The sequence below is a fragment of the Mizuhopecten yessoensis genome, unplaced genomic scaffold (assembly GCF_002113885.1).
Source record: "Mizuhopecten yessoensis strain PY_sf001 unplaced genomic scaffold, ASM211388v2 scaffold10359, whole genome shotgun sequence".
In the NCBI taxonomy this organism is placed as follows: domain Eukaryota; kingdom Metazoa; phylum Mollusca; class Bivalvia; order Pectinida; family Pectinidae; genus Mizuhopecten; species Mizuhopecten yessoensis.
This window is the reverse complement of record NW_018408507.1, coordinates 319,594-345,336: the sequence shown is the minus strand read 5'-3', so window position 1 is coordinate 345,336 and position 25,743 is coordinate 319,594. Positions and strand designations below refer to the sequence as shown.

General features: G+C 38.9%; 1 protein-coding gene across 1 annotated transcript in view; it reads right to left on the bottom strand.

Annotated features, from left to right (window-relative positions):
- Positions 1-25,743, bottom strand: part of LOC110460322 (histone-lysine N-methyltransferase 2C-like) — a 111,451-nt gene that overhangs the window by 27,164 nt on the left and 58,544 nt on the right. Inside the window, exons 51-58 of the mRNA XM_021513162.1 lie at positions 25,453-25,521; positions 24,189-24,227; positions 23,941-24,123; positions 18,323-18,443; positions 16,831-17,163; positions 15,426-15,638; positions 4,515-4,643; positions 2-2,923 (exon numbers count right to left, since the gene is read on the bottom strand). Coding sequence (XP_021368837.1) covers positions 2-2,923; positions 4,515-4,643; positions 15,426-15,638; positions 16,831-17,163; positions 18,323-18,443; positions 23,941-24,123; positions 24,189-24,227; positions 25,453-25,521 — 4,009 coding nt within the window. The remainder of the gene's footprint in view (position 1; positions 2,924-4,514; positions 4,644-15,425; positions 15,639-16,830; positions 17,164-18,322; positions 18,444-23,940; positions 24,124-24,188; positions 24,228-25,452; positions 25,522-25,743) is intronic.

Here is a 25,743-nt window from a genome sequence, read left to right as displayed (position 1 = left end):
CCGTCACTACAAAATCCTTGTGGCTTTTCAGGTGGAGGGGTCCCACAGTGAATACCGTCACTACAAACTCCTTGTGGATTTTTAGGTGGTGGGGTCCCACAGTGAATACCATCACTGCAAACTCCTTGTGGATTTTCAGGTGGTGGGGTCCCACAATGAATACCGTCACTACAAACTCCTTGTGGTTTTTCAGGTGGTGGGGTCCCACAGTGAATACCGTCAGAACAAACTCCTTGTGGATTTTCAGGTGGAGGTGTCCTACAATGAATACCGTCAGAACAAACTCCTTGTGAATTTTCAGGTGGAGGTGTCCCACAATGAATACCATCACTACAAACTCCTTGTGGATTTTCTGGTGGTGGGGTCCCACAATGAATACCGTCACTACAAACTCCTTGTGGATTTTCAGGTGGAGGGGTCCTACAATGAATACCGTCAGAACAAACTCCTTGTTGATTCACAGGTGGTGGGGTCCCACAGTGAATACCGTCAGAACAAACTCCTTGTGGATTTTCAGGTGGAGGTGTCCTACAATGAATACCGTCAGAACAAACTCCTTGTGAATTTTCAGGTGGAGGTGTCCCACAATGAATACCATCACTACAAACTCCTTGTGGATTTTCTGGTGGTGGGGTCCCACAATGAATTCCGTCACTACAAACTCCTTGTTGATTTTCAGGCGGTGGGGTCCCACAATGAATACCGTCACTACAAACTCCTTGTGGTTTTTCAGGTGGTGGGGTCCCACAGTGAATACCGTCGCTACAAACTCCTTGTTGATTTTCAGGTGGTGGGGTCCCACAATGAGTACCGTCACTACAAACTCCTTGTGGATTTTCAGGTGGAGGGGTCCCACAATGAATACCGTCACTACAAACTCCTTGTGGATTTTCGGGTGGTGGGGTCCCACAATGAATACCGTCACTACAAACTACTTGTGGATTTTCAGGTGGTGGGGTCCCACAGTGAATACCGTCACTACATTTTTCAGATGGAGGCTGTGGCCCACATTGAACACTATCACTAAAATCTTGGCCAGGTTTTTTATCATCCTCTGTCGATAAGGTTGCTGGCTGACTAGATATGGGAGAACCACTTGATGAAGGAACCTGCTGATGCTGTAATTGTCCATGCATCCCTCCAGAAGGCTGTGAGCCGTGCTGCTGAGGATTCATCATACGAAGCTGTGACTCTGATAAAAGAGGAAAGTTCTGTGGACGTGGACCACGTGGACTAGGGTAGTTCAGAAGTCCCTGATGTCCTACATGGCCTGGGGATCCAGCTGGTCCAGGACTGATTTGCCTATGATGGCCAGGAGGTCCCCTTGGACCCATATAGCCAGGAGGACCTTGTGTACCTGGCTGAGTAGTGGGAGCAGAAGAATGAGGTTTTCCACCGGGTCCTTGGTACCTCATAGGCCCAGGTCCCATCTGAGGAAATGGTCCATATGGAAATCCAGGGCCAGGCGCTCTAGGTGACATCCTTTCTGCAGAAGCTTGCTGAGACTGTCTGCTGGCAGATTTATCCTGTTGAATTTGTCTGGGTTCGGCCCCTGGTCCCCTAGGACTCCCTGCAGCATTTGGACTTTGTGTTTCATGTGCATGCGGACTCTGCCTTTCCATCATGGCTCCATAAGGACCCTGTCTGTCTGAGTATGGTCCTGCTTGTCCCATTTGTCTTGGGCTCTGTCTGTCCAAGTGTTGACCGATTGGATGTGGGCTCTGTCGTGGGCTGATGTGATCATATGTCATCCCCATGTAAGGCCCACCCTGCAAAGCTTGACGTGGACTCTGCCTGTCTGAGTGTTGACCCACAGGACTCTGTCGAGGACTGTGATGATCATGGACTATACCCAAATACTGACCTGCACTGTGTGGACTCTTTCTTTCGGACACTCTGACACTTTCCTGCATGTGTGTGGTATGCTGATCAGGGTGGCTGCCTGGAATCCCCATATGTGCAGGCTTACCTGCTGCATGAGGACTTTTCCTTTCCTGCATACCTCCAGGGTGTGGACTATGACTAGCTGCATGAGGGCTTTTCCTGTCTTGGCCAGGATGGGGACTCTGTCTTTCCTGCATACTGGCCATATGTGGACTTCGTGGTGGCACACCCTGCCTTTGCAAATTGTGGCCATGTGGCCCTTGTGTCATAGGTCCTATCTGGGCCATGTGAGGAGGTAACCCCAATATGGCCTGCTGACTGGAGTATGGGTATGGCCCAGTAGGTGTCCCATTGGGTACCACAGACTGTAGGCCGGCAATACCAGAGTGAGGCTCAGGCTCCTTCCCAGGCGGGCCACCTTCATGATGTGTAAGGGTAACGGGTGATTCTGTGGGACCCTGAACCCGCTGTGGCACGCTCTGCTGGATCATCACATTCATTGGCATTATAGGCTCACTTTCTGTATGGCTGTCCTCAGCCTCCACACGGGTCTCCTGATGGGCAGCAGACATCTGTGGTTGTGATGGTGGTGGAGGTGGTAATTGCTGTTGCCCAGGAAGACCTGGCGGTCGCTGATTAGTGTACATTTCTGGCTTACCAAGGGCCATGTCTCCAGGGCCAGGTGGTCGCACTGACAACCCTGGATGAGGCACTGTCTGGCCAGATACTTGACCTAGTCCAGCAGGGGATGGTGCAACACTGCCAGCAGGTGATGTCGCTGTGACATCTTTCGGCTGAGAGGTTTCAGGCTTTTTGTCAGAACTAGCAACAGATGCTGGGGATTTACTGGAATCTTGTGACTTAAATGTATCGGGTTTGTCTGAAGGCTGAGCTTTGACCAGGCCTTTAGCTGTATTATTCAGGATCTCCATTATCCTTTTCTCAGTCTCTGACTGCGGGGTGAACTGGATCGGAGGTCGCGCCTCGGCTGTTGGAGGACCTGGATTGGCCGGAGTGGTAGAAGCAGTAGAACCAGCATCTGTTAAATGAAAAGACAATCCATATAAATGTTCCAGGTAAACATGTTTTCAAGAATCAAATACATTTTCTATGAATTTTGTCCGAAAGGATTATATCTGAAGACAGAGAAGAAACCTGAAACATGATTTGTTTACCAGGGAAATGACAGGCTTGTAAATATAAAAAATATTCAGTGGTAATTTCTTGTCAACAGATATTCTATTTGACCGAATAAGGGCAGAGGTTAATGAGTGGCAACTGTCATTTAGATTTTGTTTCTTGTGCAACACATTTTGACCATTTTCAACCATGGCAGAGAAATGAAAGACTATTCATCACACTGGAATTTCCCCATTAATGAAGTGGTTTATCATCCCGAGAGACTCTCTATTAATAAATTGGTTTATCATTGCGAGAGACTCCCTCCCCATTAATGAAGTGGTATATCATGCCGAGAGACTCCCTATTCATGAAGTGGTTAATCATGCCGAGAGACTCCCTATTACTAAAGTGGTTTATCATGAGGAGAGACTTTCTATAAATGAAGTGGTTTATCATTGCGAGAGACTCCCCATTAATGAAGTGGTTTATCATCCTGAGAGACTCCCTATTACTGAAGTGGTTTATCATCCCCAGAGACTCTCTATAAATGAAGTGGTTTATCATCCCGAGAGACTCTCTATTAATGAAGTGGTTTATCATCCCCAGAGACTCCCTATTAATGAAGTGGTTTATCATCCCGAGAGACTCCCTATTACTGAAGGGGTTTATCATCCCGAGAGACTCTCCATTAATGAAGTGGTATATCATGCCGAGAGACTCCCCATTAATGAAGTGGTTTATCATGCCGAGAGACTCTCTATTAATGAAGTGGTTTATCATCCCGAGAGACTCTCCATTAATGAAGTGGTTTATCATCCCGAGAGACTCCCCATTAATGAAGTGGTATATCATGCCGAGAGACTCCCTATTAATGAAGTGGTATATCATGCCGAGACTCCCCATTAATGAAGTGGTTTATCATCCTGAGAGACTCCCCATCTGAAAATTATAAAACCCAGAACCAAAATTATCAGAATTTTAAAGAGAAACGCTTCAGTTTTATTTTCTTCAAGTCCACGGGGCACCTTCCGAAGATGTACCCTGATTAGGTCAAATAAACTACAATTATACACTAAAAAACCACACACATACACACACAAAATTATTGTGAGAAAAATCAACATTTCATACATTAAAATATCACAATAATAATTTCATATAATCACTCATAACCATACATAAGTTATTTTAAACAGCCCACATCAAATTTTAAAAGGTTTGATAAGGCTTTTCATTTTGCAGTACTATACATATTGAAGAAAAATTCTGACAATGTTTGATCTTGCTCATTTTATATTTAGGAATTATAATCATTAAAAAAACAAACAAAAAAAACAGTGAAAAATAAAATTGTTTAAAAAAACAATAAACAAACAAAAGGTGATACAATACAATGAGTAATCCATTTAAAGTAAAGTTTTATAATAAATAACTGATAAAAACCAAATATATTTTAAAGTCAATAAAATTCTTATAACAAATTTTGATTCTGAAACAATCATTATTACTTTCTGCAGGTTGCTTCTTTTTCTTCTTTCGTTTTTTGGGTTTAGGTTTTTCCATTGGCTGTTCCTGTCCAGCAGAGCCCACCTCAGAAGGCTGTTGTTGCATATTTGCAGAGGGAGGGAGACCAAAGCCTGGAACAGCAGGGTGAATGAAGTCTAAATTGACAGAAGAGCATCAACTTGGACAAATACTCCCATGCAATTATAAGTATTCTAACCCTTTTCCAGACTCTTAAGCAAATGACAGAGCATCATGAACATGGACAATTGTTTCCCAGCATGCTCAATACAATAGGATCCTTCTATCAGGCAAGGTCATCCCAAGACAGTTGATCCTCATGCTTCATGCACAGAGAAAGGAGTTAGTCTGTAAGGTTAGTGTGTACTAGGCAATGTCACACTGTAACAATGTTAATGGGTTAGAAAGCAGGCACACACACACCAGACAGGGCCAATACACCTCCTTAAAATTGGAGGATACCCAACACCTACATTGCTCAAATTTGTGCTCTAAAAAGTGAATTGTCACTTTTTTCATATGACCTAAATATTTGTACTTCAGAATTTTACTGTAAAGCTAACATTCTTATTGTCAGTTAACAGAGTCACTGAACCGATAAGTCAGGTCAGTTGAGGGAGATAAAACAGTGTCTATGTGTAGTGTGAGTCAATGTTTAGTTGAGAGATAAAACAGTGTCTATGCATGGTGTGAATCATTGTTTAGTTGAGAGATAAAACAGTGTCTATGTGTGGTGTGAATCATTGTTTAGTTGAGAGATAAAACAGTCTATGTGAAGTGTGAGTCAATGTTTAGTTGAGAGATAAAACAGTGTCTATGTGTAGGGAGTCAAGAGATACAACAGTGTCTATGTGTAGGGAGTCAATAGATACAACAGTGTCTATGTGTGGTGTGAGTCTATGTTTAGCTGAGAGTTAAAACTCTTTGTGTGGTGTGACTCAATGTTTAGTTGGGGGATAAAACAGTGTCTATGTGTAGGGAGTCAAGAGATACAACAGTGTCTATGAGTAGTTTTAGTCAATGCTGAGCTGAAAGTATGTGTGGTGTGAATCATTGTTTAGGTGAGAGATAAAACAGCGTCTATGTGTAGTGTTAGTCAATGTTTAGTTGCGAGATAAAACAGTGTCTATGTATGATGGGAGTCATTGTTTGGTTGAGAGATAAAACACTGTGTGGTGTGAGTCAATTTTTATTTGGGAGATAAAACAGGGGGTGGTGATTGTCTATCTTTAGTTGAGAGCTAAAACAGTGTCTATGTATGATGGGAGTCATTGTTTGGTTGAGAGATAAAACATTGTCTATGTGTAGTGTTAGTCAATGTTTAGTTAAGAGATAAAACTCTTTGTGTGGCACGAGTCAATGTTTAGTTGCGAGATAAAACAGTGTGTATGTGAAGTGTGAGTTAATGTTTAGTTGAGATGAAACAGTGACTATGTGAAGTGTGAGTTAATGTTTAGTTGAGAGATAGAACTCTTTGTGTGGCATGTGTCAATGTTTAGTTGGGGGATAAAACAGTGTCTATGTGTGGTGTGAGACAATGTTTAGTTGAGATAAAACAGTGCCTATGTGAAGGGTGAGTCAATGTTTATTTGGGAGACAAAACAGTGTCTGTGCATGGTGTGAATCATTGTTTAGTCGAGAGATAAAACAGTATGTGGTGTGAGTCAATGTTTATTTGGGAGACAAAACAGTGTCTGTGCATGGTGTGAATCATTGTTTAGTCGAGAGATAAAACAGTGTGTATGTGAAGTGTGAGTCAATGTTTAGTTGAGAGATAAAACTCTTTGTGTGGCATGAGTCAATGTTTAGTTGAGAGATAAAACAGTGTCTATCTGTAATGTGAGTCAATGTTTAGTTGAGAGATAAAACAATGCCTAAGTGTAGTGTGAGTCAATAGATAAAAAATGTCTATGTGTAATGAGTCAATAGATAAAACAGTGTCTATGTGTAGGGAGTCAATAGATACAACAGTGTCTATGTGTAGTGAGTCAATAGATAAAACAGTGCCTCAGTGTAGTGAGTCAAAGATAAAACAGTGCCTAAGTGTAGTGTGGGTCAATAGATAAAACAGTGTCTATGTGTAGTGTATGTCAATGTTTAGTTGAGATAAAACTGTATCTATGTGTGGTGTTAGACAATGTTTAGTTGAGAGATAAAACAGTGTCTATGTGTGGTGTGAGTCAATGTTTAGTTGAGAGCTAAAACAGTGTCTATGTATGATGGGAGTCATTGTTTAGTTGAGAGATAAAACAGTGTCTATGTGTGGTGTGAGTCAATGTTTAGTTGAGAGCTAAAACAGTGTCTATGTATGGTGGGAGTCATTGTTTGGTTGAGAGATAAAACAGTCTATGTGAAGTGTGAGTCGATGTTTAGTTGAGAGATAAAACATTGTCTATGTGTAGTGTGAGTCAATGTTTAGTTGAGAGATAAAACACTGTGTGGTGTGAGTCAATGTTTAGTTGAGAGATAAAACAGTGTCTATGTGTAGTGTGAGTCGATGTTTAGTTGAGAGATAAAACAGTGTATATGTGTAGTGTGAGTCAATGTTTAGTTGAGAGATACAACAGTGTCTATGAGTAGTTTTAGTCAATGCTGAGCTGAAAGATAAAACAGTGTATATGTAAAGTGTGAGTCAATGTTTAGTTGAGAGATAAAACAGTGTCTATGTGTAGTGTGAATATGTTTAGTTGAGAGATAAAACAGTGTCTATGTGTAGTGTGAGTATGTTTAGTTGAGAGATAAAACTCTTTGTGTAGTGTGAGTCAATGTTTAGTTGGGAGATAAAACAGTGTCTATGTGTAGTGCGAGTATGTTTAGTTGAGAGATAAAACAGTGTCTATGTGTAGTGTGAGTATGTTTAGTTGAGAGACAAAACAGTGTCTATGTGTGCTGTGAGTCAATGTTTAGTGGGGAGATAAAACAGTGTCTAGGTGTAGTGAGTCAATAGATAAAACAGTGTCTATGCATGGCGTGAATCATTGTTTAGTTGAGAGATAAAACAATGTCTATGTGTGGTGTGAGTCAATGTTTCGTTGCGCGATATAACAGTGTCTATGTGTAGTGAATCAATAGATAAAACAGTGTCTATGTGTAGTGAGTCAATAGATAAAACAGTGCCTAAGTGTAGTGTGAGTCAATGTTTAGTTGAGATAAAACTGTATCTATGTGTGGTGTTAGACAATGTTTAGTTGAGAGATAAAACAGTGTGTGGTGTGAGTCAATGTTTAGTTGAGAGCTAAAACAGTGTCTATGTGTAGTGAGTCAATGTTTAGTTGAGAGATAAAACAATGTCTATGTGTGGTGTGAGTCAATGTTTAGTTGAGAGATAAAACAGTGTCTATGTGTAGTGTGAGTCAATGTTTAGTTGAGAGATAAAACAGTGTCTATGTGTAGTGAGTCAATAGATAAAAAATGTTTATGTGTAGTGAGTCAATAGATAAAACAGTGTCTATGTGTGGCGAGTCAATAGATAAAACAGTGTCTATGTGTAATGTGAGTCAATGTTTAGTTGAGAGATAAAACAGTGTCTATGTGAAGTGAGTCAATAGATAAAACAGTGTCTATGTGTGGTGAGTGAAAAGATAAAAGAATGTCTTTGTGTGGTGTGAGTCAATGTTTAGTTGAGAGATAAAACAGTGTCTATGTGTAGTGTGAGTCAATGTTTAGTTGAGAGATAAAACAGTGTCTATGTGTGGTGTGAGTCAATGTTTAGTTGAGAGATAAAACAGTGTCTATGTGTAGTGTGAGTCAATGTTTAGTTGAGAGATAAAACAGTGTCTATGTGTGGTGTGAGTCAATGTTTAGTTGAGAGATAAAACAGTGTCTATGTGTAGTGTGAGTCAATGTTTAGTTGAGAGATAAAACAGTGTCTATGTGTGGTGTGAGTCAATGTTTAGTTGAGAGATAAAACAGTGTCTATGTGTAGTGTGAGTCAATGTTTAGTTGAGAGATAAAACAGTGTCTATGTGTAGTGAGTCAATAGATAAAAAATGTCTATGTGTAGTGAGTCAATAGATAAAACAGTGTCTATGTGTAGTGAGTCAATAGATAAAACAGTTTCTGAGTCAATGTTTAGTTGAGAGATAAAACAGTGTCTATGTGTGGTGAGTCAATAGATAAAACAGTGTCTTAGTGTGGTGAGTCAATAGATAAAATAGTTTCTGAGTCAATGTTTAGTTGAGAAATAAAACAGTGTTTATGTGTTGTGTGAGTGTGATGTAAGTTGATGCTTAATCAGTTTTAATTGTCATAATCTATATTAGATTGAATTTGTCCATCTGATTTCCCCCTTTTTATTATTTGGTTTCAAAATTTTAAAATCTAAGTCATTAGTGTTTGAAGAGTTTTTGGAACTGCAAGCAACTCAGTGTTCCATTATGAGAATTAATGATTGATTTATTGTTGTAAAATACCTGTTTTTGCCTTTCATATCTTATCATATCTACGCCTAAACTGAATAAGAATGGTGCAGTATTGTTTCTAACCTCAATCTTGACTTTGGTTCTCGGATCATATACATCCCCATAAAATTATCAAAATGTTTTGACAGAAACCGTTAGTCAATCAGATTGTGCCATCCTCAGAATTATGAGGTGGTGCAGACAAAAATGAGAATGCTTCATATTACTTCCTGAGGTTTGTTCACCAACTGCCCCGAGAGGTAAATCCTTTCAGATTCTGATCCCCCACCATAGCCTGGCTTCTAGGTTCTACAGTCGTAATAACTAATTTTGAACAATAAAAATTATGTTTCAAGTCACAGACTAGTGATTAACACCAAGTTTCATCAACTGATGATGGTTTCAGAGATATCAATTGAAGGGGAACCATCAGCAGAGTAGAAATTCTGATTCTCATCATTTTAGAGTGATTTCACAAACGTTTGGTCCGAGTCCACCATTAACCTTCAGTACAGATCCTGACCCTAATCCAACCCCAAATAGATAGATGACAACACCAAGTTTCATCAAAATCGGATAGATGGTATTTTTGAAAGGAAGAAACAAATGATTCACTAGGTCAGATGAAATGCAATCGTAATTGGTCTCAATGTTGAGCTAAAAAGTAATTCTTCCATACCCACGGATCCCTTTATAAAGAATGTCTGCTGTCATGCCAGTCCCTTGAGGGATGTTATCTATGTGGAAACAGTTAACAGTAGATAGCCCAAACCAAGGTGAAGGAAAGAGGTGGCTCTGGTTCAATCATTCAAGCTCATCAGAAGATGTATTTATATTTCACCGAAGCATCTCTGTTCAGGTCCTTCTTTGGGGAGGGGCATAACATAAATACCCTTTTCTGAGCCTTTGTGGGGCCTTATATTTCACCGAAGCATCTCTGTTCAGGTCGTTCTTTGGGGAGGGGCATAACATAAGTACCCCTTTCTGAGCCATTGTGTGGCCTTAACTAATCCCTTTCAGAACTTCCCTATTCTGTATAAGATATGAAGTACTGTATAACACGAAATGTTCGTGGGTACTTCCCTTCGTGGTTTGAAGGTATTTAGGTCGTTTCATGATACAAACTTTGTGGGATCTTCACTATCCCCTTTAAGAACTTCTCTATCCTATATAAGATATGCACCAATTCTGATCACATTTAGTACTTTTTTTAGAAAATTTCTTTTTTGCTTCCTTATTTGATTTCATCAAATTTATTCTTTTCGGTTGTAACTTATTTTTCAAATCCTATATCACTGTAACGGCCGTGTTAACTGTTTTTGTGTGTAGGTATGTCACTACAGATATATGTAAAAGTATCCCAATATTATGTCGAATTCTATAGCACTACATCAGCTGGTTTAAGTTTCATGGCCATCACTGAAAAGAATATCTTCGAAAATGATTTATTTAGGAGAGTTAATTTACACTGTTAGTTTCTTTCTGTTCCTGGAGATGGAACAGGTATTTGAAGAGTACAGAAAATCTACTACTACAGGACAGAGATCACATGCTAGTTAGCCATGAGGAGTACGGGGTTAGAGGGATACGGGGTTAAACACAAACAAGCAGGGACAAGGAAAGCGACCATGTTAACAAAGTTCTGAGCTGGGCTCTCAGCTAAAACAAGTCAGCCTGTGGTTATAATTATCTACAGCAAAGTTTAAAATAATCAAAACAGAACGACAAATTATAATACACACGTAAACATTCAAACATCCACATCTCTCAGGCTATCTTAGGTCTGTGACGTATTTCGACAATATTTTAGTTCAGGATAAACACTAGGTTGTCATAATTGCGATGTAATTCTACCAGAGCCCCGAAAAGTCTGAAGAAAAATTTAAAGCAACTGATAGAAAATATTTTAAAGACCCTTCTTACTTTGTTCTGTACAGAGTATAAAATATGATAACATCATCCAAAGGATAAATCAATGGCATGGAATAAATAACCATTTGTCTGCACAAGATAAAGCCTGAGAGGTGTGGTCTGTACTATAATGGCACATTGACTACAAGTTTGGATATATGAATATATATATATGCCATTTATACATACAACACAAATAAAATTAGTTTCAACAACACCGAGGTTATTGTCAAAATGAAAACATAAACAGAACAAAAAGATAACTTCTCACAGGTAGCTATCCTAATCAGATTGTTAACTCATAGGTAGCTATCCTAATAAGAATGATCACACACAGGTAGTTATCCTAATCAGAATGTTAACTCACAGGTAGATATCCTAATCAGAATGTTAACTCACAGGTAGATATCCTAATCAGAATGTTAACTCACAGATAGCTATCCTAAACAGAATGTTTACTCACAGGTAAATATCCTAATCAGAATGTTAACTCACAGATAGCTATCCTAAACAGAATGTTTACTCACAGGTAGCTATCCTAATCAGAATGTTTACTCACAGGTAGATATCCTAATCAGAATGTTTACTCACAGGTAGATATCCTTATCAGAATGTTTACTCACAGGTAGCTATCCTAATCAGAATGTTTACTCACAGGTAGATGTCCTAATCAGAATGTTTACTCAAGGGTAGATATCCTTATCAGAATGTTTACTCACAGATAGCTATCCTAAACAGAATGTTTACTCACAGGTAGATATTCTAAACAGAATGTTTACTCACAGGTAGATATCTGTATCAGAATGTTTACTCACAGGTAGATATCCTAATCAGAATGTTTACTCAAGGGTAGATATCCTAATCAGAATGATTACTCACAGGAAGATATCCTAATCAGAGAGATTACTTACACGGAGATCTCCTAATCAGTGTTTGCTCACAGGTAGATATCCTAATCAGAATGTTAACTCAAGGGTAGATATCCTAATCAGAATGTTAACTCACAGATAGCTATCCTAAACAGAATGTTTATTCACAGGTAGATATTCTAAACAGAATGTTTACTCACAGGTAGATATCCTTATCAGAATGTTTACTCAGAGGTAGATATCCTAATCAGAATGTTTACTCAAGGTTAGATATCCTAATCAGAGTGTTTACTCACAGGTAGATATCCTAAACAGAATGTTTACTCACAGGTAGATATCCTTATCAGAATGTTTACTCAGAGGTAGATATCCTAATCAGAATGTTTACTCAAGGGTAGATATCCTAATCAGAATGTTAACTCAACGGTAGATATCCTAATTAGAATGATTACTCACAGGAAGATATCCTAATCAGAGAGTTTACTCACAGGTAGATATCCTAATCAGAATGTTAACTCAACGGTAGATATCCTAATCAGAATGATTACTCACAGGAAGATATCCTAATCAGAGAGTTTACTCACAGGTAGATATCCTAATCAGTGTTTACTCACAGGTAGATATCCTAATCAGAATGTTTACTCAAGGGTAGATATCCTAATCAGAATGTTTACTCTCATGTAGATATCCTAATCAGAATGTTAACTCAACGGTGGATATCCTAATCAGAATGATTACTCACAGGAAGATATCCTAATCAGAGAGATTACTTACACGGAGATCTCCTAATCAGTGTTTGCTCACAGGTAGATATCCTAATCAGTGTTTCCTCACAGGTAGATATCCTAATCAGAATGTTTACTCACAGGGAGATATCCTAATCAGAATGTTTACTCTCATGTAGATATCCTAATCAGAATGTTAACTCAACGGTAGATATCCTAATCAGAATGATTACTCAAGGGTAGATATCCTAATCAGAGAGTTTACTCACAGGTAGATATCCTAATCAGAGTGTTTACTCACAGGTAGATATCCTTGAGTAATCATTCTGATTAGGATATCTACCTGTGAGTAAACTATCTGATTAGGATATCTACCTGTTCACTCACAGGTAGGTATCCTAATCAGAATGTTAACTCAACGGTGGATATCCTAATCAGAATGTTAACTCAACGGTGGATATCCTAATCAGAATGTTACCTCAACGGTAGATATCCTAATCAGAATGTTACCTCAACGGTAGATATCCTAATCAGAGTGGTTACTCACAGGTAGATATCCTAAACAGAATGTTTACTCAAGGGTAGAAATCCTAATCAGAATGTTCACTCACAGGTAGGTATCCTAATCAGAATGTTAACTCAACGGTGGATATCCTAATCAGAATGTTAACTCAACGGTGGATATCCTAATCAGAATGATTACTCACAGGAAGATATCCTAATCAGAGTGTTTAATCACAGGTAGATATCCTTATCAGAATGTTTACTCACAGGTAGCTTAGGAGCCCTACTTCAGGTAACCTATGGGCCACTATCTACATAGTGGTATGGTGACCACGTTTTAGGAGCCCTACTTTATGTAACCTATGGGCCACTATCTATAGAGTGGTATGGTGACCACGTTTTAGGAGCCCTACTGGCCATGAGGACCACTACAAATAAAGTGGTACGCTGATCAGATTTTCATGATTAGTTAACACACATATAAAAAAAAGATGAATTATCATCACATCTTAGAAGTTTTGGTTGGTGACTGGATTCGATACATTTGATGTATCAAAAACTTAAAAAGTGAATCTGGATGTACAGATTATTTTCAGATGAAGTAATTATTTATAAACAGCACTGTACGTAAGTGGCATTGCTATTCTTTTGTCTCTATGCTGTGATTATGTACTTGACAGTAGTGTGTCAAAATTGTGTCTAACCTAGTTATGTGCTTTGCTACATTTTTTTATCTTTGAATGTTAAAAACATTCCTTCATGAGTTTTCTCTACAATGATATATATCACATCCAGCCATTCATCAAAACTGTACAAGAACTTTTAAACAAGCCATTACACCTACTACCTAAATACATGTGTATTAATCAATTAGTCATTCAGTCAATTTGGTTTACGACAGTACATGCCCTTTACTGCCACTTATTGTTTGGTCAGGATACATGGACCTTCTCTTTCCTTTAAATAAAGTTCAGCCATTTAGGAGTCACTGCCCCAAACTAATTGGACTGATTGAACATTTAACCCCCTTGCCATAGAGGAAATAGTTTTAGGATCATCTGATGATGGTGAGCTAAAAATGCTTCCCTATTATGAAAGACGTTCATTTCCGTAAATGGAAATGACCATTATACATTGGTCTCCGACGGATACCAAACAGAAGTCGTACTAAGCATGTTCTGTCACCAACACAAAGACTGAAGATAAAACAACAATCACACACAGACACATCTAGTGCTCTCTAACTACGGTTACAAAAGTAGAGCAAACTGTATCAGAGAAGCATCACACACTATGTTAATGTGAGAGAAGTGTCACATATACATACAATGTATAGGAGATAACATAAAACTCATTCAAACTGCTCTATGACCATCCTACACAGTCAATGTTCAATAAGGAGATAACGTATGTAGTGGTACTAATACGGTCTTACCAAACACCGGTCATTAGGACCAGACAAAATCTACAGTTCACTCAAAACTTTTCAGTTCAAAAGGTCTGTGATTTGGATTATTTCAACAATGACAAAGAATATAGCAACTAAACAAGAGGCCCAGAGGTCCTGTATTGCTCACATGAATATTAAAGCAATCATGGCAAAAATAGTATCATTTCCAGCCTCTTCATGTCCATTAAGCACATATATGGTTATAGGGTGATGGTCTGAACAGTTTCCATGTTTTGGTTATAGGGTGATTTTCTAAACAGTTTCCATGTTATGACACAAGGATTATGTTTGTGGTGACAAAGAGGCCAATCCTTGTAGGATATCTATATTTGTCTCTTCATTCCCAGAGATTGTATATATGGTTATAGGGCGAGGATCTCAATCATTTCCAAGTTACAAGCCTTTATTAGTTCCCAGATAGTCAGCCTTTCTATTTATAAAATTGTGAATCCTCCTCTTCCAAACTGACAATTTATATTCATTTTATACATGTAGTCCTCTGGAGAAGTTCCTTAAAGCAATATGGCCAAATTACCATTTTTGACTCTGCCCCTCAGCATTTTGAGGATGAGTGGTCAGGGTAAGGGTCAATCAGCCTTTTTGTCTGTACAATTTAGAATCCCCACCATTACAGCAGAAGTTTCAACTCAAATTTGGTGAAAATCTGTTCAGACCGTAAGAATTTGTTACAGACAAAGGACAGAGGCCATAGTACTAATAACCTGGCCTTGGTCTTTCAGACCAGGCGAGTTAAAAATGAATAAACCTGAATTCCTATTAGAGATAGTGAGATTTAATTTTGTGTTAACACAAACCTTACACAATACAAAACCTTCAGTTTACACAGCATTATAACAAACACCAACAGAATCACAACTGTCGTTGTTAATTTAGAAGTAAACAAGAACATTGCCTTGGCTGCAACTTGTATAGCCTCCTCCCTAACTAGCCACATGAATCATGGCAAACAGTTTTGAAGTTGGGAGTAATTTTAACACCTACAGACACTACATTTAGCAAGAGTGTATGTACTTACTTGACTGAAAGGTAGGGATGCCCCCTTGTCCTCCAGGGCCTCCGGGGCCTCCGGGGCCACCGGGGCCTACAGGGCCACCGGGACCTCCGGGGCCGCCAGGCATACCGGGCATACCAGGCATACCAGGCATCCTCATTGCGGCTGGGTTTGGTCCTGGGTACGGTGGTCGCTCTCCTGGACTACCCATACGAGGATCAAACATGAATCTTGGGCCTGAAACATCAAAACATTTCAAATCAAACTTTTGTCATGTTGCATTCTACTTTATATATTAAACTAAAAAGCGGGGCCAAAAAAAACACACCTGATTCAGTGTTTTCAGATCCTATGACCTATTTAATAATGTCTTTAAAAACATGCATATATCTTTCTTCCACTGTGATGGAAATGGAGCTTAATGCAAAGTCTAACCAAAATTAGTGAAGCCGAATAATGAGGTGACACTGACTTATACTGGCTACATTTGTGTAGTACTCCTTCCTCCTGATGAACACACACAACATTGATCATCATTACACTTCTAGTCTCGGAGTAGTGTAATAGAGCTGAATTAACCAACATTAGTGAAGCCAAATAATGAGGTGACACTGACTTATACTGGCTACATTTGTGTAGTACTCCTTCCTCCTGATGAATTCACACACCACATTGATCACCATTACACTTCTAGTCTCAGAGTAGTGTAATAGAGCTGAATTAACCAACATTAGTGAAGCCGAATAATGAGGTGACACTGACTTATACTGGCTACATTTGTGTAGTACTCCTTCCTCCTGATGAACACACACCACATTGATCACCATTACACTTCTAGTCTCGGAGTAGTGTAATAGAGCTGAATGCAAATTTGAGTTTGTTGTAGAGGACATAAAAAAATGAAATTACACACAACTAGATTTTAGCAACAGAGTAGATTCAAAAAGTGAAAGCTTAAGCAGGAAGTTATATATCTGTCCACTACCTGATGCTCTTTCATTGACTTGCCATTCTTAAATTACAGCAACAACTTAATTAGTTTCATAGCAAAATTCAGTCTTCACTCTGTAATTTATTTTGTGTCAACAAAAGAAGATCAAGGATGAGTATGTGAAAAGATGTTAGGAAGATGTTCCCATACGCTGTCAAGTTCTTGTAGACAGTGTTATTGCTGACCAATCTTTTAAAAGTTATCACTATTCTTAGCTCTCTGTCAAAAGGATAGGGTAACCATCTTTTGTGTCAAACCTCCTTACTCTAGGTATAGTTATGTAAGTTTGAAACTGAAATAATCCTAAAGGGTAGTCTTTATAAGACTTCCCTCTATTTCCCCTATTTGGTTCTGCCCTCAAGAAGGTGTCATATTCATTTATCTGATGTGTTTAGAAAAGTGAAGAATGAAAATATATCCCACATTTCTGTACCTCACCTGCAAACCTCTGACCTTGTTCACCAGGAAACCTAGCTGATTGATCTCCTGGAAATCTGTGTCCTTGTTCCCCTGGAAACCGTGGTCCCTGGTTTGGATCACCAGGAAAACGTTGTCCTTGATCCCCTGGGAACCGTGGCCCCTGATTAGGATCGCCTGGAAACCTTGAGCCCTGATCCCCTAAGAACCGTGGTCCATGTTCCCCTGGAAACCTAGGTCTAGGTTCCCCAGGAGCTGGCATCCTAGGTCCACCGTAAGGACCCGATCCTTCAAAGGGTGGGCGTTCTCCACCAAAGAACTGGTGCATCTGACGATTAGCATCAGGGGTATCGCCTAGAAACAATCAGTAACATATCACTATTTATCTAAATAAACAAATAAAAAATCTGAAGCATCCAGACAGGTAATTTGTTCTGTTAAATTCTAATTTTAGTAATGATGACCATTATCTTTCACAAATCACGCCTAAAACCATTAAGAGGGTACTCATATCTATTGGACAAGTACTTTTGGAAGAGATAGCTACCTGGTAGATCCCTGTAACCAGTGTGATATGTACCTGCTGGTCTAGTACTTTGGGAGGGGGGCTACCAGCAGGTAGATCCCTTTAACCAGTGTGATATGTACCTGCTGGTCTAGTCCTTTGGGAGGGGGGCTACCAGCAGGTAGATCCATGTAACCAGTGTGATATTTACCTGCTGGTCTAGTACTTTGGGAGGGGGGTTACCAGCAGGTAGATCCCTGTAACCAGTGTGATATTTACCTGGTCCAGTACTTTGGGAGGGGGGCTCCCAGCAGGTAGATCCCTGTAACCAGTGTGATGTGTACCTGCTGGTCTAGTACTTTGGGAGGGGGGTTACCAGCAGGTAGATCCCTGTAACCAGTGTGATATTTACCTGGTCCAGTACTTTGAGAGTGGGGCTACCAGCAGGTAGATCCCTGTAACCAGTGTGATATGTACCTGCTGGTCTAGTACTTTGGGAGGGGGGCTACCTGCAGGTAGATCCTTGTAACCAGTGTGATATTTACCTGGTCTAGTACTTTGGGAGGGGGGCTACCAGCAGGCAGATCCTTGTAACCAGTGTGATATTTACCTGCTGGTCTAGTTCTTTGGGAGGGGGGCTACCAGCAGGTAGATCCCTTTAACCAGTGTGATATTTACCTGGTCCAGTACTTTTAGAGTGGGGCTACCAGCAGGTAGATCCCTGTAACCAGTGTGATATTTACCTAGTCCAGTACTTTGGGAGGGGCACTACCTGGTAGATCCCTGTTACCAGGAGTCTGTGATATTTACCTGGTCCAGTACTTTGGGAGGGGGGCTACCTGGTAGATCCCTGTAACCAGGAGTCACTGATATTTACCTGGTCCAGTACTTTGGGAGAGGGGCTACCTGGTAGATCCCTATAACCAGGAGTCTGTGATATTTACCTGGTCCAGTACATTGGGAGGGGGGAGCTACCTGGTAGACCCCTGTAACCAGTGTCATATTTACCTGGACCAGAGCTTGGGGGCTGCCCCATTGTTGCCTGTTGACCAGGTGCGATGTGTAGCCTCTCATGTTGTTTCTGGATCTGTTCTCTCTCGTAATACTCTTCACTGAACGGGTTATTGTCCTGAAATGCAATGGATAAACAAAGTAGTGTCGTTTGATGGAACAGCTGCCTTAGGGACACCCTTTTATAAAGAGGACAAATACTAGTACCCTACCTTAAATCCAATAGGTTACTCTTATAACATCTGTTCAGATAAATCACCTGGGCAGAGAGAGGGAATTGACCATCCAACGACCTTTGACCATATTTGTTGAAACATGTACCCAGTAACAAGTAAATAATTGAATATATATTTCACTTTTGGCTAAAATACATGAATGCAAATGATACTCTGTGCTAATCATATACAGTCAAACCTTACTTTACCTACCCAAATCAGGACTGGATTGTTCAGTCAGATCCATCCGCTGGTTATTAATGATAAAGCTTATAGACAGAATTGCCTCTTTGGGGGGACAATATCATGTTCAATATTACAGGAGGTCCGGTACAGTCAGGTTTCATTGTCAATGAACACAGTTGACATTGATAGGGGAGGTAATTATATCATTAAAAACATATAAATGTTCCAGCATTATTTGGTAAATTTGGGTCCGGATATACGAGGTTTCTTTGACAACAGATGATAAATTCCGTAATTCCTATATGGTTTTAATCTTATAAATGACAAACAGATTTGTTCACACAATGGTATCCTGAAATAGAAGACCAACAATACAAAGGTGTGTGTACTGTGTGCTGGTACATTAGATGTTAATGACAACAAGGCTAGTGGTGTTACTGTGACGACAAGGTCACTGGCTGACTGCAGTAAGCTGTAGTAGGTTTAGTAGGTAAGTATCACAACACAGCGTGCACAACAGTTGAGTAGCCTCCCCTAATCTAGGCCACGACCAGTACCTACTGGCCCTAGTCTAGTCCACGGCCAACATCACTTCTGGACGACCAGGAAGCTTACTATTTTACAATAACCAACGATACTCACCTAATGTAGTTGTGACTCACATTAGCTACATCATTATTACATATCTAATATTTCAGTTGATTTGGAAAAACTTACACTTTAACACATGAATCACATATTTTACAACAACCCCCAGATTGTAAATTTTCTACAAAAACTACACTGAAACTTTGTCTTAAAACGTCACACTTTCATTCCTTTATGATTTCTATAGAAACAAGAGGCCTTAATAGCTTCCCTGCCAATTTTATTTTGCTTTAAAATGTGCTGAACAATGGAAGAAGTCCTTTTTCCACGATGGTTCAGACCAAATAAGGTTAAAACCGTTTTTCCCATATTAAGAAGAAAGTAATTAAAGGTTCAATTTTAGAGTCTGTATTGGGCCCCACCCCTCCGGCGGTCACACCATCTTTTTGTAGAAATGGGGTCTTCTTGGCCAAAGGATAATTCAGAACAAATTTAAGTGAAAATGAATCTGTGCTGATGTAATAGTATTTTAAAGATTTACTTTACGGTGTAGGGCTAAGAGTGGTGGTTATTAAAGTTGGGTAAGATTAATAAGTCTCGTGGAGAATAGAACAGGATTTTGAAAGAATACACACTAACATGGGTATGAGCAAATTATTGAGGGACATATTTATATCATAAAGAATTAATTGTCCAAACAAGATTGTAATGCCCGAAAAACGGTAATTACTTTATATAATGGGGCATAACTCCTTACAAAAGTGTTAAAATAAAATGTACATACTTCACAAATAATTTTGAAAAACTGATGAAATCTAGACAGTATTTCAGAGTAGTACAAAAAATGGTTCAACAGACAAGTCGATGATGAAAAATTAAGGAAATTATTGCAAAATTAATTTCTGTTTATACAATTGCAAAAGAACAATGAATACATATAAATATCATAAATATGGATTATTCTGTGGACTGGTTGATGGAGACAGGATGTCAACATCACCGTGAAGGTAAATTATCTTTCCTAAACACAAATTGCTGGTTATGAAGAGTTGATAGAACTTTAGTTACACATACAGTAGACAAACACATGAGTATATGTAACACAACACAAACATACATACTTTGTTGACGGTCAACAAACCAGTACAAATAACACAACATAGATATATAAACAGCCAGGACACCTTCAGCAGCTCTCAAATGTGTGATGATAAAGTACTGATAGGACACCCAAATCAAAGTAGGCTGGAGAAACAAAACTTGGGGAGTAAAGTGACAAGGGACAGCTCAAAAACGTCCTCTAAGTGCAATGGTCTTCTAGGTGAAATAGGTCTGTGAGCAAAAATTATCTGAACTTTGTAAAAGTAGGGAAAAAAACATGATGATATTGCCCTACATTATTCTCATTCCTAAAAACCACACTGTTTTGGCCAAACGTGTTCCCTAGCTGAAGAATGTACAATTTGTGGCTATTTTAATTATACTAACAGTAAAAACTTCACAAACACTACTCCTTTGTGTGTTACAATGATTTATTCATCAATACTTTTAATCCCTTATTGTGTCCATGACCAAGTCAAGTCATGAATCTTGTTGATATTAAAATTGCACATTCCAATGAGTGATTAGGAAAGTGCACCAAGCTGGGAAATCATGACATTGTGTCCCAGAAGCTTTGAGCTAGAGTTCAAAGCTAGAGTGGTGTTTGTTCTCTATGAAAAAAGCCTACAGAGGTATGATAGATCTGGGCTATGGTGTTTGTCCTGTATGTGGACACTTGTCAGAGCTACCTATGATACTAATGATCTGATATACTAAACAGACGGTACTACATGGTACCAAGTAACGTGCCAAAGTTCCACATCAGTACTCAAACCCTAACTTAACCAAATTTTACCAATACTACAATTTTCCAATTTCAGGGTAAGCTAATAAAGGTAAACAAACAAAAAAAGGTTGGCCGAGTCAAGATGAAGGGGTAAAACGTTAATGCTGAATGCCAGTACCTTCCTTACCCTGAAGCTGTCATTGAACGTGTTGTCCACAAGCCAATAAAACAAGAAGCTGGGGAGTAACATGCGGAGTTTGGACCGAGGCTTGTTAAACAGTGATATCAATGACTACTAGGCTGCTGCCCAAAACCTACACGGTAAATCTTTCTGATTACTCCATTGCTGTAGGTTACCAAGCTACTAAGTTTTTGTTCCTATCTGAAGGATGAATTATTCTTCACATATCCTTCAGGACCCCAGTGTACTGTCCAGCTAGAGGGGAGCCAAACTAGTGATATTTTACTGATCAAACCTTATCGGAAATTGTACCAAAATAATGATGTCAACAAAAAAGCAAAGAACACAGAACCAAAAACCTGCAAACTCAATTAACATTTCCATAAATTATCAGAACTGAAAAGGGCATTTTATGATAACTGTCAGTACCCCATCAAATAAATCGACCGATTCTCCTGATTTTTTACCCCGAAAAATATAAGACAACAAGTTACATGTATTGTAGGTTTCTATGTAAATGCTCTGCATCACCACTGGTGGTGGACAGAGACACACTGAAGAGGACGTGGACACACATGTACACCAGCAAGTAGTGATAAGCAGTATTCTAGTGCTGGCTTCCCACATATATAGCCAAGTACAGGCTGTAGAGGTTAATGCCGAGGTGACCCGAGTATTCTAGTGCTGGCTTCCCACATATATAGGCCAGTACTGGCTGTAGAGGTTAATGCCGGGGTGACCTGAGTATTCTAGTGCTGGCTTCCCACATATATAGGCCAGTACTGGCTGTAGAGGTTAATGCTGAGGTGACCCGATTATTCTAGTGCTGGCTTCCCACATATATAGCCCAGTACAGGCTTTAGAGGTTAATACCGAGGTGACCCGAGTATTCTAGGGCTGGCTTCCCACATATATAGGCCAGTACTGGCTGTAGAGGTTAATGCCGGGGTGACCTGAGTATTCTAGTGCTCGCTTCCCACATATATAGGCCAGTACTGGCTGTAGAGGTTAATGCTGAGGTGACCCGATTATTCTAGTGCTGGCTTCCCACATATATAGCCCAGTACAGGCTTTAGAGGTTAATACCGAGGTGACCCGAGTATTCTAGGGCTGGCTTCCCACATATATAGGCCAGCACAGGCTGTAGAGGTTAATGCCGAGGTGACCTTAGTATTCTAGTGCTGGCTTCCCACATATATAGGCCAGCACAGGCTGTAGAGGTTAACGCTGCTCTAGTTACTGTGCCTCAAGCTAAACAGAACAGTTTGTTTATATCAGATAGCAGTCAGGAAAACAAGTGTTATCCGTCTGAATTCATAAGGATAACTAAGCAAAAAATTGTATCATAAGATTTGTTACAAAATCAATGTTGTAACTAATAACTTTACTAATTTCTAAGATCCTACCCTCCGCTGCCCTTCTTCCTCAGCCACTTCACTGTTAGTAGTGTGTTTAGCGTCATTACAGTATGTATATAGATGTCTCAGCCTGTTAACTACCTTTATTGTCACTGTCTTTGTTCAATAATACACACATCAGTTAGCCATGTAAAACCTAACAAATGACTTGCAATAGTACAGGTGAAATATGCCTACACTTAATGGAAATACAATATTAGTGCAGGAAAATAGTGATTTATTTTAAAGATCACAGAAGCAATACAGTGAACAATATGTATATGAAGATCATATAGAAAGAAAGACAATGTCAACATAACATAAAACCATCCAACTCGTACATATCCTAAGGGTATATCTAAGCACTTTATTTGTCATTCACTCTAAAATTAGCAAAGATTGCTCAAGAACAAATTCAGGATTTTAAACATTTGAAATGTCACTATCATTCCTGATGGCACAGTACAATGCCCCTATCAACCATTCAGAAGCCAAACAAAGTTAAAAGGTTGGTTTTTGAAATTTAAAAGTAATTTCTCATAATTGTTCCATCCTTACGCCTCTCAACATATGTGGCATCCCTGGATTTAACGACCTGCGTCTTTTACTTTTTCTGATTTCTATTCATCCCTTTGATTCCTACTTTACCACCGATTCCCTCAAACAGCAGGACTACAGGTCAGACAGACTAACTTTGGCGGTATTCTAACCATACTGCTCACAATCCTCCTCACAAAACAATCCGTGTAGAAGTTAAGACAGCAAGAACTATGACCATTTGAATTTTGCATAACAAATAATATCCAATTCCCACCTGAGATTTTTTAATTTGTTCTGAAATAATTGCCAAGGCTATTATTATCACTACAAATACAGCAATACTTATTAGAAATATTGGATACTGCCTATAACCTTACTACACAGTACATTATTTGAAATTTGAAATTCAAACATATTTGACAACAAAATGAGTAAACCATATGTAGGATGCTGACATGAATTTGATAAAAAATTATCAATACTGCAGACATCAAATTCCATTATGGAAAAAAAAACATCAGACCTCATACAAATCTACCAAGTGCATACAGCATATTAACAACATTGAAATTTTGGGTATCAAACATTTGGAATAATATAAAAAAAAATCTTTTCATTAAAAAAAAAAAGACAGAAAAGCCAAACACATTTGAACAGTTGTGCTTTGTGACACTACTTACAGCTGATGGGCTCTTGGCTACAGGTACCTTAGCTTTCTTCTGTAATTTAAGGCCATTTGTCCATAGTGTAATTTCCAAACGACAAAAATGTTTCTCTATATTTCTCGTTTTCCTGAACTTAATTCCGGTTAAGCACAAGTGCATACAGCATATTAAACAACATTTACATTTGAATTTAAACATTTTCAAAAACTGTAAAAATCATTTAAAAGAGACTTTGACTAGCTGTGCTGTGTGATATTACTTACAGACACGGGGCTCTTTGTCACTGGTACCTTAGCTTTCTTCTGTAATTTAAGGTCCAATGTGTGTTATGTAATTGACAAAGTTATCTCCCTTAGAATAATTCTCTTCATTGTTTCACACTTTAGACATCAATACCCTAAACTCATCATCTCCCCCACATAAAGTTGTCTCCCCTAAAACAATCGTTTCTCTCTCATGTAGTATGAGACAAATTCTACACTGCTCAAAACTGTTCATAATGACTACTATTTCTTTGCAGCATCTAAAATCACAAATATGATAAACCAATAAACCAGTCTTCTGTGTTTGTAGTCAATATTTCATACTCCAGTATATCCCACTTGGTTTTCCAGTTTTTGAGAGTGTAAACAGCCAACCCAATTACACCATATTTGCCTGTATAACCCACAGGTGTAACAGAGTAATTGAGTGTAGCACAATTAGTGAATTATTTTCAAGATTGGTGAAATATGTCACACCATACAACTGGCAAACTTAATCAATGGAGCAAACAGCACTGCTTCTTTCTCTTACAATATCAATTACAAACTACAGTATTTCCACTTTATATATATATATCAAACGATGCTCAAGAGTTGCCCTTGTTAAATAAGGTAAAGCTGAGGAAGAGTCTGTATTAGTGAGAGACAATGTAGTTACAACAGCTGATAGACAAAGCAGAACCACAGTTTGCCACTCTACTAGATAAGGTACTAACTTAATTAACCATAGGGCAAAATTCTTGGTCAAATAAAACTTCAAAACTAACAAAACCAAAAAATTGAACATTAGGTAAATAAATTAATATGATCTTAATATGTTTTAAAACATTTTTAACACAGAATAGAGAATAAAACATAAACGTGTGACAAAAAATTTGTTAAATTTTTGTGTGAATTTTGGTGACTCAGATTTTAATCACAAGTAAACTTTCTGCTTTCTGTACTGAATTCTTTGCTTGAATTATTTCGGAAGTTCATTTCAGAAGTTTTTCTAAATCATTGCACAGATTAATGACTAATTGCCCTCACATTCTATGGCTGTTTTAAGAGAAACGTTTGACTTTTACATAAAAAAAATTATCACAGTAATGTAGTCTTAAGGACACTTATAGCATTCATCATTGGAGATCATTCCAGTTATCATGGTCTGGGTGTGTTGGGTGGCGAAGAGTTGTTATACCAAAGGTATCAACAAACATGGCAAAAAGTCTAGCATGCTGTGACAAAATAGCGCTTTGAAAAAGTGGGAAATGACTTGTCTCACCTGGATAGTAGTGGCTTTGCACACTTTTGTAGCCTTTTTCTTTTTCGAGGTTGTTTTTCCCTGGGTATACTGTGTGATCAAACACAAAAGTTCATCAGGTGTTGTCACCTCATACAACTAGGTCCACCTTGGTGTAGGAATCTACCCACCGCAACCAACCTCAAATACATGCCCATTCTATCCCCCCTGGGTAACACAACCATCCCTCTCACTAATACCCTAACAAAACCATCTCACTAATACCACAATCTCAATAACGTAGCAGCATACCTCTCCTTAACCTCTCAGAGC